General features: G+C 39.5%; 1 protein-coding gene across 4 annotated transcripts in view; it reads right to left on the reverse strand.

Moving 5' to 3' along the window:
• The window catches only part of TBC1D31 (TBC1 domain family member 31), a 33,745-nt gene extending 19,920 nt beyond the window's left edge, over positions 1-13,825 (reverse strand). The window contains exons 1-8 of one of the 4 annotated variants that reach the window (XM_073330211.2): positions 13,643-13,825; positions 9,810-9,956; positions 9,380-9,495; positions 8,198-8,376; positions 4,032-4,183; positions 2,758-2,917; positions 2,337-2,537; positions 908-1,084 (exon numbers count right to left, since the gene is read on the reverse strand). In XM_073330211.2, coding sequence (XP_073186312.1) covers positions 908-1,084; positions 2,337-2,537; positions 2,758-2,917; positions 4,032-4,183; positions 8,198-8,376; positions 9,380-9,495; positions 9,810-9,956; positions 13,643-13,719 — 1,209 coding nt within the window. In that variant the 5' untranslated portion in view covers positions 13,720-13,825. Of the gene's footprint in view, positions 1-907; positions 1,085-2,336; positions 2,538-2,757; positions 2,935-2,995; positions 4,184-6,289; positions 6,409-8,197; positions 8,377-9,379; positions 9,496-9,809; positions 9,957-13,642 lie in introns of those variants that run through there. The other 3 variants (XM_073330212.2, XM_073330214.2, XM_073330215.2) reach the window with 3 other exon arrangements.
• Between the last annotated feature and the right edge of the window lie 1,016 nt (positions 13,826-14,841).

Here is a 14,841-nt window from a genome sequence, read left to right on the forward strand (position 1 = left end):
TTGATTCAATACCTACAGAACTCAATGGAAAGACTCCCACTCATTTCAGTGAGAGTTGGATCAGACCCTAAATCAGTGGTTCTCAACCAGGGGTCCATCAACTCATCTAGAAATTTGCCAAGTTTTACAACAGGTTACATAAAAACCACTAGCAAAGTCAGTTCAAACTAAAATTTCCTACAGATAATGACTTGTGTATACTGCTCTATATACTAAAACGTAAGTACAATATTTATATTCCAATTTATTTATTTTATAATTATATGGTAAAAATGAGAATGTAAGCAATTTGTCAGTAATCATGTGCTGTGACACTTTCGTATTTTTATGTCTGATTTTGTAAGCAAATAGTTTTTCAGTGAGGTGAAATTTGGGGGTACGCTAGACAAATCAGACTCCTGAAAGGGGTCTAGTAGTCTCGAAAGATTGAGAGCCACTGCCCTAAATGACTAAATATATATATGATTAATTTACCAGTAAAGTCAGGATATAACCATAAGTTAAGTTTACACATAAATTAAAAAATCAGAAATGAATGCCTTTTGCTGTAATTAATATTATTGTAAGGAGGATACACATGTGATTTAAGATAAGAATTGAGGAGAATTAGCAAGGTAGTTGAAGAAGAAAATAAACAGTGGTATCAGAGAGTAACAATACTGAAATATATAGATAACAATAGACCAAGTGAAAGCCTTGGGAAACAGTTTAGAAGTAATGCTCTACAGCAGAGATATGTAAGGAAGGTAAAAGGTGCAAACAGTGCATTGGTCAGATTAAAGATTTAGCAAGCATTTGGATGTAGAAAAGTAAGTTGTTGGGGAAACAGTCAATGGAGAGTTGTTCTGGCAATGAAAATCAAATGCTACAGATTAGAGAAGAGAAAGTATTTACAATTTGCTCTTACCTCTTTATTTTCAAGTGATGTGTTCACTTGTGGTTTTAGCACTCTGGTCTGAGTTTTACTTCCTCTCGATTTCCAAGGCCTCTCTGACCTTCCTGATATTACTCTCATTGTAAGTTTACTTGCTCCCAACTTGCCTTTTGACAAATCTTCAACTACTTTAACCAAGGGTGGTGGTGGCTAGCATCAAATAAGAATGATACAGTTAACATCTTATGACACTGTAGGAAAGAACATTTTACAATGCCCACCTTTATAATGAGCACACTTTAGTTTACATACAGTGTTCTTTAACTTGATGACCAATGTTGAAAGATGTTTGTGTTATAAAACATGACTTGATGAGACACACAGTGTAAACCAAAACCCAAACAGATGTGATAAGTGAATGAAAGTCAAACACACTTAACGAGGTATGTTACAAGCAAATTTACGTAGGTTCTATCTTAATCATGATTTTCAAATGTTGACTCAACCAGAAACAATGTATCTTCTGTATCAGATGTACAAGGATGCACACTAGTATGTAGTTTGACCAACATATAAGTATTGTTCTGTGTTTAAAATAAATTACTTCAGTGTGTGCTTGAATGTTACTATACTACTTTGCACTTCAGAGTGCTATACAACCATTAGCAAATTCTCACAAGACCCGTGTAGAATGTGTAATATTCCATGTTAAATATGAGGAAAAGTGAGTAATAAAGTAGTTAAGTAAATTGCCCAAAAACCCTACTCAAACTCAGCATTAAAGCTGGGAATGGAAATCAGGTCACATGACTTGAAGGCCTGTGCTCAGCTCCCTTATTACACAGTAAGCCTTATATGCTTACTTTTAGTGTGTGATGATTTATGATATACGGAATTCTGGATTTAGAAGAGTGTCTCTCCCCCCTATGTCTACCTACAGAAGTTATTTTCTTAGTAAAATAAAAGCTAGTCTTTATAATATGTATTATTTACATAAGGGACTAGCTATATGATTGTTTTATAATCATGGCTTCCAAGGCCTGATGAATAAACTGGGAATACTTCTTGACAAACACAGCATCACAAAACTCATTTGTGTCTGCAGATAAGGCAAGATCTGTTTCATGGTATTTCCAAGAAGGAAATGGACAAAAAGCTGTATGATCCAAACCAAGCTGAGAAAAAGGTGTGCACAGACTAAATTGCTGTGAGAAGAACAGAAAAACTGGAAGATAGAACATGATTAAATATTTTTAAAACAAAATTTGCCTAACAGACTGGAGTAACCACAAAGTGAGGTCTATAATCCCTATGTTGTTTATTTTGCATCCTATATTACATAGCTACAACGTATATGTCAATGACAAATTGTATTTTCAGTACTGAATTTTTGGGTGCGGGAGACTGACTTTTATTGGTATCTTAATGCTGTTTTTGTGATTTATTTTACTTATAATTCTACCTTATTTACTTCCTGCGTTAAAGCCTGGACACTGTATATGTTGAGGCTACCATTTTGCATTACTGATGCAATATACCGTCCATTTGGGCTAATAGTTGCTGTGTTGATTCCCTCCTCATGATTCCCAATGTCAAACAGATGTTTGCACGTCTGTATATTGATAAATCTCATAATATTATCTTGACTTAGCACTCCAAGAACCTAGAAATAAAGGAGACTTCTATAAATTAGTCCTAATGCAAAATAGAAAAGAATGAATTCAAAATTCTGAAATAAAAAAATTGAAGCAGCAACAGAGCAAATATTTAATGTAGTAACTTTCCTGCATATAGTATAGAATAAGGAAAGTAAATCTCAGAAAGTGTGTGATTTCAGTTAAGAAACCAAGTGATTTCGTTCTTAAACTTCCTATACAACTGACCTGATTAGAACCACCATCAAAACTATCAGGAAGGAATTCCAGATGGCGAACAGCTCGTACTTTTGTAGGCATCTGGATTATTCTTAACAGCTGTTTTGACTCCAGACACCACAAATGAAGATGATTCGATTTTCCTCCTGTTACAAGCACCCGGCCATCTCTGCATCAGAAACAGGACTAAGTTTGAATTAGACCAATCTAATCTACTGCTAGTTACAATTGTAGGGCCATATATTACCTTCCATGCTCACAAATCATCACTGCTGAAGATCATCATTTCTGTTGTATTGTGTTGCAAGCATATAATGTGGAAACAGCTCTCAAATGAAATAAAAAGCAGGTTTTGTAGTGGACATTTATAAACTTAATTTTCAGTGTAAATTAAAAAAGAGGTCTTTTCCCCCCAGTGGTCATGGGTTTGCAGTACACAGTGGTGCTGCTGTTCTCAGCAAGGAATGGTGCAATCTATAGATGGGTTCAAAATGCTACCACTGATCACCACAGAACTTTAAGTTGAGATTCCAAAGTTGTGGGCTTTGATTCATCTTCAGTTAAAAATCTTTAGATTGTTCAGACAAAATAATATGTTCAAGTGGCAGAGAGGGATATCCTTTATGAGTTTATAAAATAGCTTAAGTAAGTTGCTGGATAAGTATGGGGAAACATTAACTCATTTAGTAAAAACTAAAAACAAACAAGCGTTATCGATGGACTACTACTGTTGTGCACCTTTCTAAAATAAAAGACTTCCTATTGATAGTAGTAAGTTTGGATCGCTGTCCAGCTACGTCACTATTCTCAGCAATAGCAATATTGCTGTAATTGCTTATCTTCATAAGTAATTTTGGCAGCAATTATATTTTCTTTGCTGGCATGCAAATTGAGATGGCCTAAAGCGGACATGGTTGACTCACACAATTCTGAGTTCATTTTTCTTCTTTGTATTGAATACACTTAGAGCTGGTACCAAAAGTGTTTTCTGTTAACTCCTCACCTTTATTGGAGTGCAGCCCTGCATAGAGATTGCTGGAGAGAGTGATTAGTCTGCTTTTCTTTTCTGTATGAAAACCTAAATACTTTTTTGAGGGGGAAAAAAAACATCTCACACTAACATTTTGACTTCTGTTAAAAATAACTTTGGTATCTAGTTTAGAGGTGAAAAACTACAGCTCAACACTTGTGCAAAATATTTTAGAAAAAGGAGAGAAAAATTTGTATTGTCTGCTAAGAATTTTGTAATATTTTCTTTCTGAGTATTTAAAGTAGCAATTTACCTGGTAATGGCAAAGACTTTATAATGCAACGTAGAGCCTTCTATTGGAGTTGGCAACTGGTATTTACACTGAAGAGTATCACATTCCCATGCAAAGATAGAATTATCTTTGAAACAGCTGAGGATGGTGTTGCTTAGTGGAAGAAAGAAAACCTGAAAGAGTTCATATGGAAAAGGAAAAAAAATTGAATAATTTTCAGGCTAGTTGCCTTACATACTATAAAAAAAGAAAGATTACATTTGAACTTCAGAAACGTCAGAATAATATAGCAATAAATAGGGACCTACCAAATTCACGGCTATGAAAATCACGTCACAGACCGTGAAATCTGGTCTCCCCCATGAAATCTATGTAGTATAGAATAAAAGTACACAAAAGTCCAGATTTCATGGGGGAGACCAGCGTTTCTCAAACTGGAGTCCTGACCCAAAAGAGGGCTGCGGGGGTGGGGGGTCACAAGGTTATTGTAAGGGGGTTATAGTACTGCCACCCCTACTTCTGCGGTGCCTTCAGAGCTGGGTGGCCGGAGAGTGGTGGCTGCTGGCCCAGGGCCCAGCTCTGAAGGCAGCAGCACAGAAGTAAGGGTGCCAATACCATACCATGCCATCCTTACTTCTGCACTGATGCTGGTGGCGGCACTGCCTTCAGAGCTGGGCTCCTGGCCAGCGGACGCAGCTCTCTGGTCATCTAGCTCTGAAGGCAGCACCATCTCCAGCAGTAGTGCAGAAGTAGGGTGGCAATACCAAAACCCCCCTACAATAACCTTGCGACCCCACCACATCCCCCTTTTGGGTCAGGACCCCTACAGTTACAACAACATGACATTCAGATTTAAATATTTGAAATCATGAAATTTACAATTTTTCAAATCCTATGACTGTGAAATTGACCAAAACAGACCATGAATTTGATAGGCCCTAGCAATAAGACATGGTAGTGTGCACATTAGTGTACTATCAGTGCACATATCAGAAGTCTTCCTGAAGACTTGCAAAGAGCTTGAGAAGTGTACCAATTGCCTTCAGTCCCTGAAGTGGTTTATTATTTTTAGTGTATAGCTCATTAATTTCATGTATCATATAAAAAAAAAATATAAACACAGCTGTCAGAAGTTATGAAAACTATTGTTCCACTGTCAAAGTAGTTCCTATTATGATAAATGAAAAATAGGAAAAATGTAACAAACACCTTTTCTCAACTCTTTTGAATATATTTATTGTTTACATGAAGTCTTTTGTATAAAATCACCTGCATTGTAAAACCATGATTGGATGTCTTTCTTAAAGTTATACTTCTGTTCATCCACAAGTTATTGGCCTAGATACAATAATTATTGGATGAAATTTTTGGCCTGTGCCATGTAGGTCAGACCTTGATGATCGTAATGATCCTTTCTGGCCTTTAAAATATATGATTTTGGGCCCTTCCCTACTCCTTGCTCCTCAGAAACCCAGCTACCCTTCCAGCAGCAGTTTCTGCCCTAAAGCAAGTTGAAAGTTGCTGTTCTTTTATTTTAATAAATTGGGGTATTCTGTTCGTTTCCTGGTTTTTGTTTTACTCTAAAAAGTGTGTTAAAAAGGGCCACAAAGTGATGTTGAAATGGCAGTTTGGCACTCTGGGAGAAGGGACAGAACAAAATGTCCCTTTTTCATCTCTTTTCTTCCCCTCCCAATTAAAACTGCCTCTCTTCACCTACCAACCTCACGAGGGGCTTTTTGTTTCATTCGTTAGCTTTTGCTCCTGCACTTTTTGAGCATAGGTGGTATAGATCTTACTAGTTGTGTTTAACTGATAGGATCCCAGCTGTGCACTGCTGGGACTGGTGCAAAACCATCAAGATGGTTCAGGAAGTAAACGGAATGTAACTTTACAGTCAGTGTCCCCAGTCATACTCTAATAATAATATTAGCACTTCTTAGTCATACCTCTTAACGCACTAAATGTGGGTAAGAATCATTATCCCTACTTTAAAGATGGGAAACTGAAGCTCAGATAGACAAATCACTTAACCTAAGGACACACAGCAAATGAATGGCAGAGCCAAGAACAGAACCAAGATCTCCTGACTCCCAATTCAGTGCCCTATCCACTGAATCACACAGCTTCCTGATGAGAAGATTCTTTACATTAGGGGCTGTATGAATTTATCACCTTTAGAAAGGAGAGGCACTAGTTTGGGATTTTAGTAAAATCCTCTCAGCACACATAGTATTCGTTCTGTCAGTGACCAGGTTCAGCCAGCTGAAGTCCAAGTTTACCTTATGTTGAGGATGCAGTGCAACATTAATCACCCTGGCTTTTCCTTAATTTGGACCACAGACTGAAGGCAATTATCTCATTCATGGAAAGGAATGGCAGATGGTGAGGTGGGTCTGATCTGTGCCATTTCAATGAAACAATTCATGTTAATTTCTGTAATACACTCATATTACAATGGCCACTATGTAGGTAAAAATAATAGTCATCTAAAGTTTCCACAATACGTACACAGACTACAAAGACAAATTCCTGAACTTCAGCTGAGCTGGCATTTTAAAATAGAAGCTTCATTCAGCATTCTCAAAATTTGTATATACCTAATACTACATGGTTGACAATTTGTAATACAACAATAACAGATAATCAAATACAGGGAAATAATTCTACTGAAGTGATAGCATAACCCACAAGAGACCTAAGACCTATTCTTCAGAGAATTTCCTTATGCTGAGTCCGATTCAAGTCCTACTGAAATCAACGGGAAGGTATCCATTGACTTCAAGGGCTTTCAGCTTAGCCCTATTATCTTTGTACTGCATTGTTACATTATTTTATTATATATCAGCATCCAACATGGTAAATTTTCATTCAAAGTTTACATAATTATTTTTTATTTTGTTGGTTTAATCGTTTATTTCAACATGGAACCAAACTCATAAGAACACAAGAAAGGCCATACTGGGTCAGACCAAAGGTCCATCCAGCCCAGTATCCTGTCTACCGACAGTGGCCAATGCCAGGTGCCCCAGAGGGAGTCAACCTAACAGGTAAAGATCAGTGATCTCTCTCCTGCCATCCATCTCCACCCTCTGACAAACAGGGGCTATGGACACCATACCTTACCCATCCTGGCTAATAGCCATTAATGGATTTAGCCTCCATGAATTTATCCAGTTCTCTTTTAAATCCTGTTATAGTCCTAGCCTTCACAACCTCCTCAAGCAAGGAGCTCCACACGTTGACTGTGCACTGTGTGAAGAAGAACTTCCTTTTATTTGTTTTAAACCTGGTGTCCATTAATTTCATTTGGTGGCCCCTAGTTCTTATATTATGGGAACAAGTAAATAACTTTTCCTTATTCACTTTCTCCACCCCACTCATGATTTTATAAACCTCTATCATATCCCCCCCTTAGTCACCTCTTTTCCAAGCTGAAAAGGCCTAGCCTCTTTAATCTCTCCTCATATGGGACCCGTTCCAAACCCCTAATCATTTTAGTTGCCCTTCTCTGAATCTTATCTAATGCCAGTATAACTCATGGATTCTACCACATTCCAAAGGCTATTGGCAGAAAACTTTACCCACTCACATATGCTAAATGTGGAATACACTACAATCACTTGCTGATTGATAAGGGATATATCAAATTCATCCCCTAATGAAGTGCAGACACCTCAGGGATAAACATGACAATTATTTGAACAGTGCTCACTACACAACAATTTTAGGACAGGAAGTGAAAGATGTATCTCTAATTGAAGCTACCGGGTGACTTCCTGAATATAATAGCACTAGCTAGAATCCAGTAAAGAAACCGGAGTTAATAGCTCTACTCTTAGAAAAAGTGTAATGGGTTTTCAGTGGCCACAAGTGGTGAAGACCTCCGTCTTAAGGCACAGTCTTTCAAATGAATCTCCTGCAGCATAGTGCCCTCTAACATTGCTTCAATACTGACGAAACATTACTACTTTATGCAGTGCTTAGGTGTTCCCTGCAGATCTCCACAACTACTATCCCATAACCTTATCTTGTGAGATCTGATGGCAAAGGTGAGATGGTTAGAGGACAAAGAAAAGATTGATCTATTTTTTTTAAAGAATATTTTTAAAGTACTCCTGATTTTAGTATGTAGTTGTATTCTCTGGTATGTTTATATACCATTTGTTTAACAATGACTCTTTACTGACCTTTTGAATACCCACAGATTGGCGGACGTTCAACTTTCTTTTTCTTTGGAAGGTATCGAGATCCCAGAGTTGTGCTGTGTCAGTGGATGTAGTAATGGCATATCTGCCTGAACCATGGATGGAGATTGAAGATACTGAAGAATCATGTCCCCTCATCCAACTAACCAGCTCCTTGGTGTCTATGGTGTATATGAAATTGATTAAAAAGTTAAGCAAAGTGAAGCAACAAGTGCTAGTATTTTTCAGTACAAACAATATGAAGGGTGTGGTCTCTTGAGAATGCCTAATGTACCTTTATTTATCATCACTATCCAACAAATGAGGAACAAGTGAGTTCTCCTTCATGTAATCCTATACATTATGGAAAAAACCATCCTGCTGATCAGTGTGAAGTAATGGATTTCGTAAGTTATTTTCTACAGCTATCTTGCATAGACTTGTTTAATCTGTCTTCAGCGATCAGTCTTAAAAGTTGTGAACGGGGCCCACCAAACAAGCTGGATATGTCTCCTAGGCAGACTTTGCCAGTGGGAACATCAATATTAAACTACCCGCCCTCCTTCAAAAAACAACATAGTCTGCAGGCTTAAGTCAGGATTATACACCTGTTTTAACTTGTGGGTGAAATGAGTGAGTACTGAAGTTCCTATTTATACATACAAGGAAGGTTGGTTTAATGAATAGCAGGCTATGATCACAGGATCATATATTCAGATGCAACATCCTAATTAATTTTTTAGGCCTGGGAGTTTAACACATTTTCATACTTCTATTTCACCATTTTGCAAGCTAGTTTTTTGATGAATATACTTCTTTATAACCTGATTAGTAGCTATTTAGTTCTATCGTTGGTTACAATTCTCAGCAATTATACTGGTGGAAGAATACCAGAGTACAGAACTATATCTGGTTGGTTTTCACTACTTAATTAAAAGAGTCTAAATCCAGATTGTCTGAAACAGTAGCAGTAAGAATGCACTTCCTAAATGGGGGGTGGGGAAGGGAAGTAACATCATCTCTGAAGATTAACTTCTGAACAACGAATTGCCAATATTGTTAGCCATTCAACTGCTAGTCAGATCAGAAATAACTAATTATTGTGCTTGATTAATTGTGATATGGATTTGCTATGAAAATATAGCTATTCTTATTTTTTTAGTCAGATTTTTAAATACGTCTTACCTGTATCAAAGCATTTAATGGAATAATCTGCCAAAGCCACAAGGTATTCAGTCCTCCTGCGAAGATTAAACGCCAAAGCAGTGCAAGCCTGCATCGTTCGCTGAACAAGATGGAATCTATTTAAAAAGAAAAACAAAAACCAACAAAAGCTCAATAGTGTCAGAAACACTTCAACTCAGTGTCCAATGAACTAAATATGCTAATCAGTTTGAACATAATTTACCTTGTGAAAGAAAATTTCATGCAGTCTTCCCTTCCCCTCCCAACCAGTCCCAGTCCAAACAAACCCCGTTTAACGAACAAAAACGGGTGTCTTAAGGGGGAGGTCTGTTGCAAAAAACTGACTGTTATGTATGTCAAGAAACCTAAGACAACAATATAGATTAACAAAAAGAGTAACTGAGAGCCACACGGCAAGAGAAATGTTTACCTGTTTCCAGTCAAGTCAAAAACATAGATATTCCCTTGGTGGTCTCCAGCAAGTAAAGAATCTCCAGAACTGTCAAAGGCCACATTCAGAAAACGTATTGTCTTTGAATGATATCCTGTGGCACTGTGAATAATGTTTACTATGATTCTATGAGGAAAGCAAACAAATCACTTTGTTTATTACACCATCTTTAGCATACTTTTCTCTACAATCATTAAAATATATCCAATATAAAAATATTCGTAGGTTATGTTCTTGCAATTCTGATTAGACATTGACTTTTGAGGAAGAACATACACTTGTAAAAGTTTTTAAAAGCATATTACACAAGAGATTATCTGCTGTCTTGACAAGCAGTAAACAGACCTTCTGTAAAGAAATCTAATGAAAAACTGAAAAGTAGCTATGATTCATGAGAAAAATTCATTTAGATTAGGTGGAGTGAGGAACTATATGCTGGGGGGTGGAGGGAAATCACTGAAGACAGCTTTTATCTGTGTTCTTAAAAATTAGGGTCAGCCCAATCTCTATCATGTCACACTAATAACTTAAGATGTTATGAGCCCAAACTGGCTCTCTTCCATTTCTGTCTTTCACGGGTATCTATCCTTTGGGTTTGTATATTAGCAGGGGATGGGAGTAGTAGCAGCAGCCAAGGAGATACTGGTAGTCTAAAAAGCAGTAGCTAGCACCAAAAGATTGGGGTAGGAGAGCGAAGAGCACATGGGTCTGACCCTCCCTTCAAGAATCGGGGCAATTGCCTGGAAGAAAATCCCTTTTGAGGGGCCCTCTAATTGACCACCAAGTGGAAAGGGGAGACAGAGCCTCTTGTGTGATTATACCCCACAGGGCATCTCTCAAAAGGGATTCACCCACTACAGCTTGAAGTGGAATCAATAGAAGGGGAAAGGAGAGGCCCAGGCCCAGGTTCCTCTCTTCTCCAGATAAGGTAGTCTTCAAGAGGGCAAAAGAAATGGGCCAGCTGGCAGGAGGAGGCGAGGGCTGGCTTTACTGTAAACTGCCTGCTAAATTTATTATTTATATTATTATTTTTAGAAAAGAAGTGAGGGTCAATAAGAATGAGTCCAGATGGACTTTAAGCTTACTTATTTTAGGTTTCTTATTATAATGGTAACTGGTAATATTTTCATCATGGGAGAATATCAGGAACACCATTAAAAAAGTACAATGGGAAAATTACCCCAACATCAAAAATTAAAAGCCAACTTTTCCACAGGAGTGGTTGTGTCAGTCTGCAATATTTACAGAAGATTAATTCTTTAACTCACCTCTCCACCCAAACTCTTCTCTAAAAATAAAGTAACCCAGCTACATTCTAAGTGGAATAAAAAGAAAACTGATAATAAACTCAATTTATGGAGTCACAATCAGAACCTCTCTACCTAACTATTACACAAAAAGTTTCTCAACTTTTGAATACAATATACATGATAGTTATACCAGTTCATCTTTTGCACTTGTTCTCTACCATCACATGCCTATATTTCTAATAAACTTTCTTGGGAACTTTCAAGCAATTTTGTCTAATGCAATTTTTAAAAATGAGATTATGCATATTTTTGCTATTCACACTGATGATGCCTCAAAATAATTCACACATAAATTTACTGCAATACTATTAGAATTGTTTAATTTTCTTCAGGAAGTTTGTCATTTTTAAACACCAATCCTGTGTCATCCTGTTGAAAGCAAATCCCTGTTTAAGAGATGTCCTGTGGAGATATAAACACACAGGCCCTATCTCTCCTTGGTGGCAGATCAGAAGGCCCATAGGAGGGGATTTCTCTCCAAGCCATAGCCTTAAACAGCTCCAATCTTGAGGATTCAGGGTCTTTTCTTACTTAGCCTGCCAATGGGTCTCCTTCTCTTTTTTTTCTAATCATTCCCATTTCACAGGGTATTGTGCTTTTCTTCATAATCTTTACTCCACAGTCTGCAAGATCACAGAATGTCTTATGTTGTTCAAACTCCTGACTGCTCAGGGCATGGTGTGATGTGCATGAGGGATAAACAAATAGTATCCTAAAGTAGTACCTGATTTTGAAAAATCTCTAATTGTGGAGGACATGTATTATTTATACAGTACTGTGCTTGATAATTCTCTGCTGAAAGAGATTACAGACGAGGGGCTAGATCTTGGAAATGGCTCTGCACAGATTCAGTGCTGCCCACCTAAAAGTACTTGCAGGACCTCATCCTAAGTTTATATACAGCACAATAAGAGAACACTGGACAATGGGATAGCAGTCAGCAGGAGAGATGTAGGAAGGAGCAAGGATAAGGGCTGCAGTAACAATTCCACAAAGAGAACATAATTCAGCAGCTATGTTCGATATTGTTTTTTATTATTTGTAGGCGATATTGCTTTGGTTAGTAACAAACATCCTTGTAGGCTGGGGTGTTGAAAATATGTTTGCTGGAAAATTATAAGCGAATGCTACTGTCCTTCTGACGTCTCCTTGCTGATGTCCATCTTAAACTGAACATGATTGAAACAGAGCTTCTAACTTTCCTCCCCCAAAATCTCTCCACCATCTCCTTTCTTGATCACTATGGACAATACCATCATCCTGTGTGTCACCTGGACCGTAACCTGTGTGTCATCTTCAACTGAGAAAAGAAAAGGAGTACTTGTGGCACCTTAGAGACTAACCAATTTATCTGAGCATAATCTTTCGTGAGCTACAGCTCACTTCACTCACTCCTTTTCTTTTTGCGAATACAGACTAACACGGCTGTTACTCTGAAACCGCTCAACTGAGAACTCTCTCTTTCTGCATAACATCTCTAAAATATGGCATTTCCTAGCCATCAACAGTTAAAAATCTGGTCCAGGCTCTCATCTCTCATCTTGATTACCACAACATCCTTCTCTCTAGACCTGACATTAAATGCAATCTTGTCCCACTCACAGCCACTCAGAATGCTACTGCTAATATTATTTTCCTAGCCCATAACTTCGACCATGTCACCCCTCTCTGAGTCCTTCCACTGTCTCTTTCCTCTCTGTTGCATCAAACATAAGATGCTTGTTTTCACTCTCCACCCTCGCTAACATCTCTCAAGCACTCTCTCAGCTCACCTCTGATCAGCCCAAAGCACCCGCCTCCACTGAGTATGTTCAATTTCCAGAAAAGCACCTCTGTACTTTCTCCCATGCTGCCCCACAAGGCAGGAGGTGGTGTCCTTGTAAACATCTGCAAGTCTAGCTCATTATCTACCTTCAAATCCCGCTTTATAACTCTTCTTGGCCATGAAGCCTACAAAATACTTAGTAACAGTTAGACAGTGGTTCTCAAACTTTTGTACTGGTGACCCCTTTCACATACCAAGCCTCTGAGTGTGACCCCTCCCCCATAGATGAAAAACGCTTTTTAATGTATTTAACACCATTATAAATGCTGGAGGCAAAGGGAGTTTGGGGTGAAGGCTGACCGCTCGCAAGCCCCCATGTAATAACCTTGCGACCCCCTGAGGGGTCCTGACCTCCAGTTTGAAAACCCCTGAGTTAGGATAGGGGGTGGGCTGAGACCAAGGCCTATCACGCTGACCCCTACGGCCTCATTGTTTCTCCGTCCTCTCCCCTCTGTCGGTGCCCGTCTGAGGTCCTTGGTTTTACGCTTAGACTAGAAACTCCCCGGGGCCGAGCCTGGCTGCGTTCGGTTTGTACAGCGCCTCACACAAGCGGATCCGTGAGCCAGGCCACTAAGTGCCAGCCTAAGATGAGTAATACAAGTATGACCGCCCTCCGGCGGCCTCCTCTTCCCACCTGCCCCCTCCCTCCGAGTCCTCCCCCACCCCCGTCCCGTTACCCCTGCGGCGCGGCCGGGGCCGGCTTGCGGTGCCAGATCTTGCCCTGCGCCCTGTTGCCCAGGTCGGAGCTCTGCATCCTCACGCAGCGAGGGGCGGGAGGCGCTTCCCTGCTTCACAGCTGCACGGACCCCGAGGCGGCTCCGCACCAACCGCCACTTCTCCCGCCGGCCGCGGCGCGGGAAGAGGAGAATAGGGGGTGTCCGAACCATGGTACAGTCCGTTGGACCTGATGAATGCAGCGCGGTGACGGGAGAGTTAGCCCCCACCCCCACCCCAGGGGTAATGGAACAGGCCACGCATCCCGGAAGCACTGGCGCCTGCCGGGAACTGTAGTTCCCTTTGTGGGTTGGGGAGGCTGTGCGTGTTTGACAGACAAAAGGGCCAGCGGCTCCGGCCTGAGCTGAGTGGGCGGGGCAAGAGGGGAGCGTGAGCGGGTCAGGAAGGCACCCAAGGGAATAGCTTCCCCCAGGGGAGACTCCCTCCCTGCGTTTTCTTTACTTCCTCCAAAAAATAACTCTTTGAATACACAAAAAGAAAAGGAGTACTTGTGGCACCTTGGAGACTAACCAATTTATTTGAGCATGAGCTTTCGTGAGCTGCAGCTCACTTGTCGGATGCATACAGGACTCCAAGCTTGCTGAATAATAAAACAGTAGTGGCCTGCAGAGCCCAAATCTCATCTTCCACCACTTGCCTATTATCTCTCCCATTTTTCAGTGAAGTTGGACTCAAGGGATTGGCTGAGGCCAATGAGATTGGGGCCTGGATGCTCTCTTTTTTAAAAGATTGCTTCATTGTGATTTAGGGAGTTCTCCACTGGTTCTTAGTAATCACCAAGAAAGACAATATGTTGGCTTGCAGCAGCAGACTGTATTTCTGTACTGTGACTTGTCAAATTGTCAAATATAATCCCCCTGTTACTATATGGGAACGAAATTAAGGGAGATTAAAAGAAATGTTAAGTAAAACCCTAAAATAGATATTTTTGCTAGATGGGTGCTTGGGATTTACATACAACATGGTGGATATTAGTTACAGTGTGGCTAATTTAACTATATCATGTTACAAAAGGAAGTGGAAAAAGATCTTCATAATCAATTGCATATATCTTTAATGTGCCCATCACAGTAATATCTAGGTATCAAAATATTATTCCTTTACTTTTTCCATTAAGATCTAGTGATCTCACTGTTCTTTA

The sequence above is a fragment of the Lepidochelys kempii genome, chromosome 2 (genome assembly GCF_965140285.1).
Source record: "Lepidochelys kempii isolate rLepKem1 chromosome 2, rLepKem1.hap1, whole genome shotgun sequence".
Taxonomy (NCBI): Eukaryota; Metazoa; Chordata; order Testudines; family Cheloniidae; genus Lepidochelys; species Lepidochelys kempii.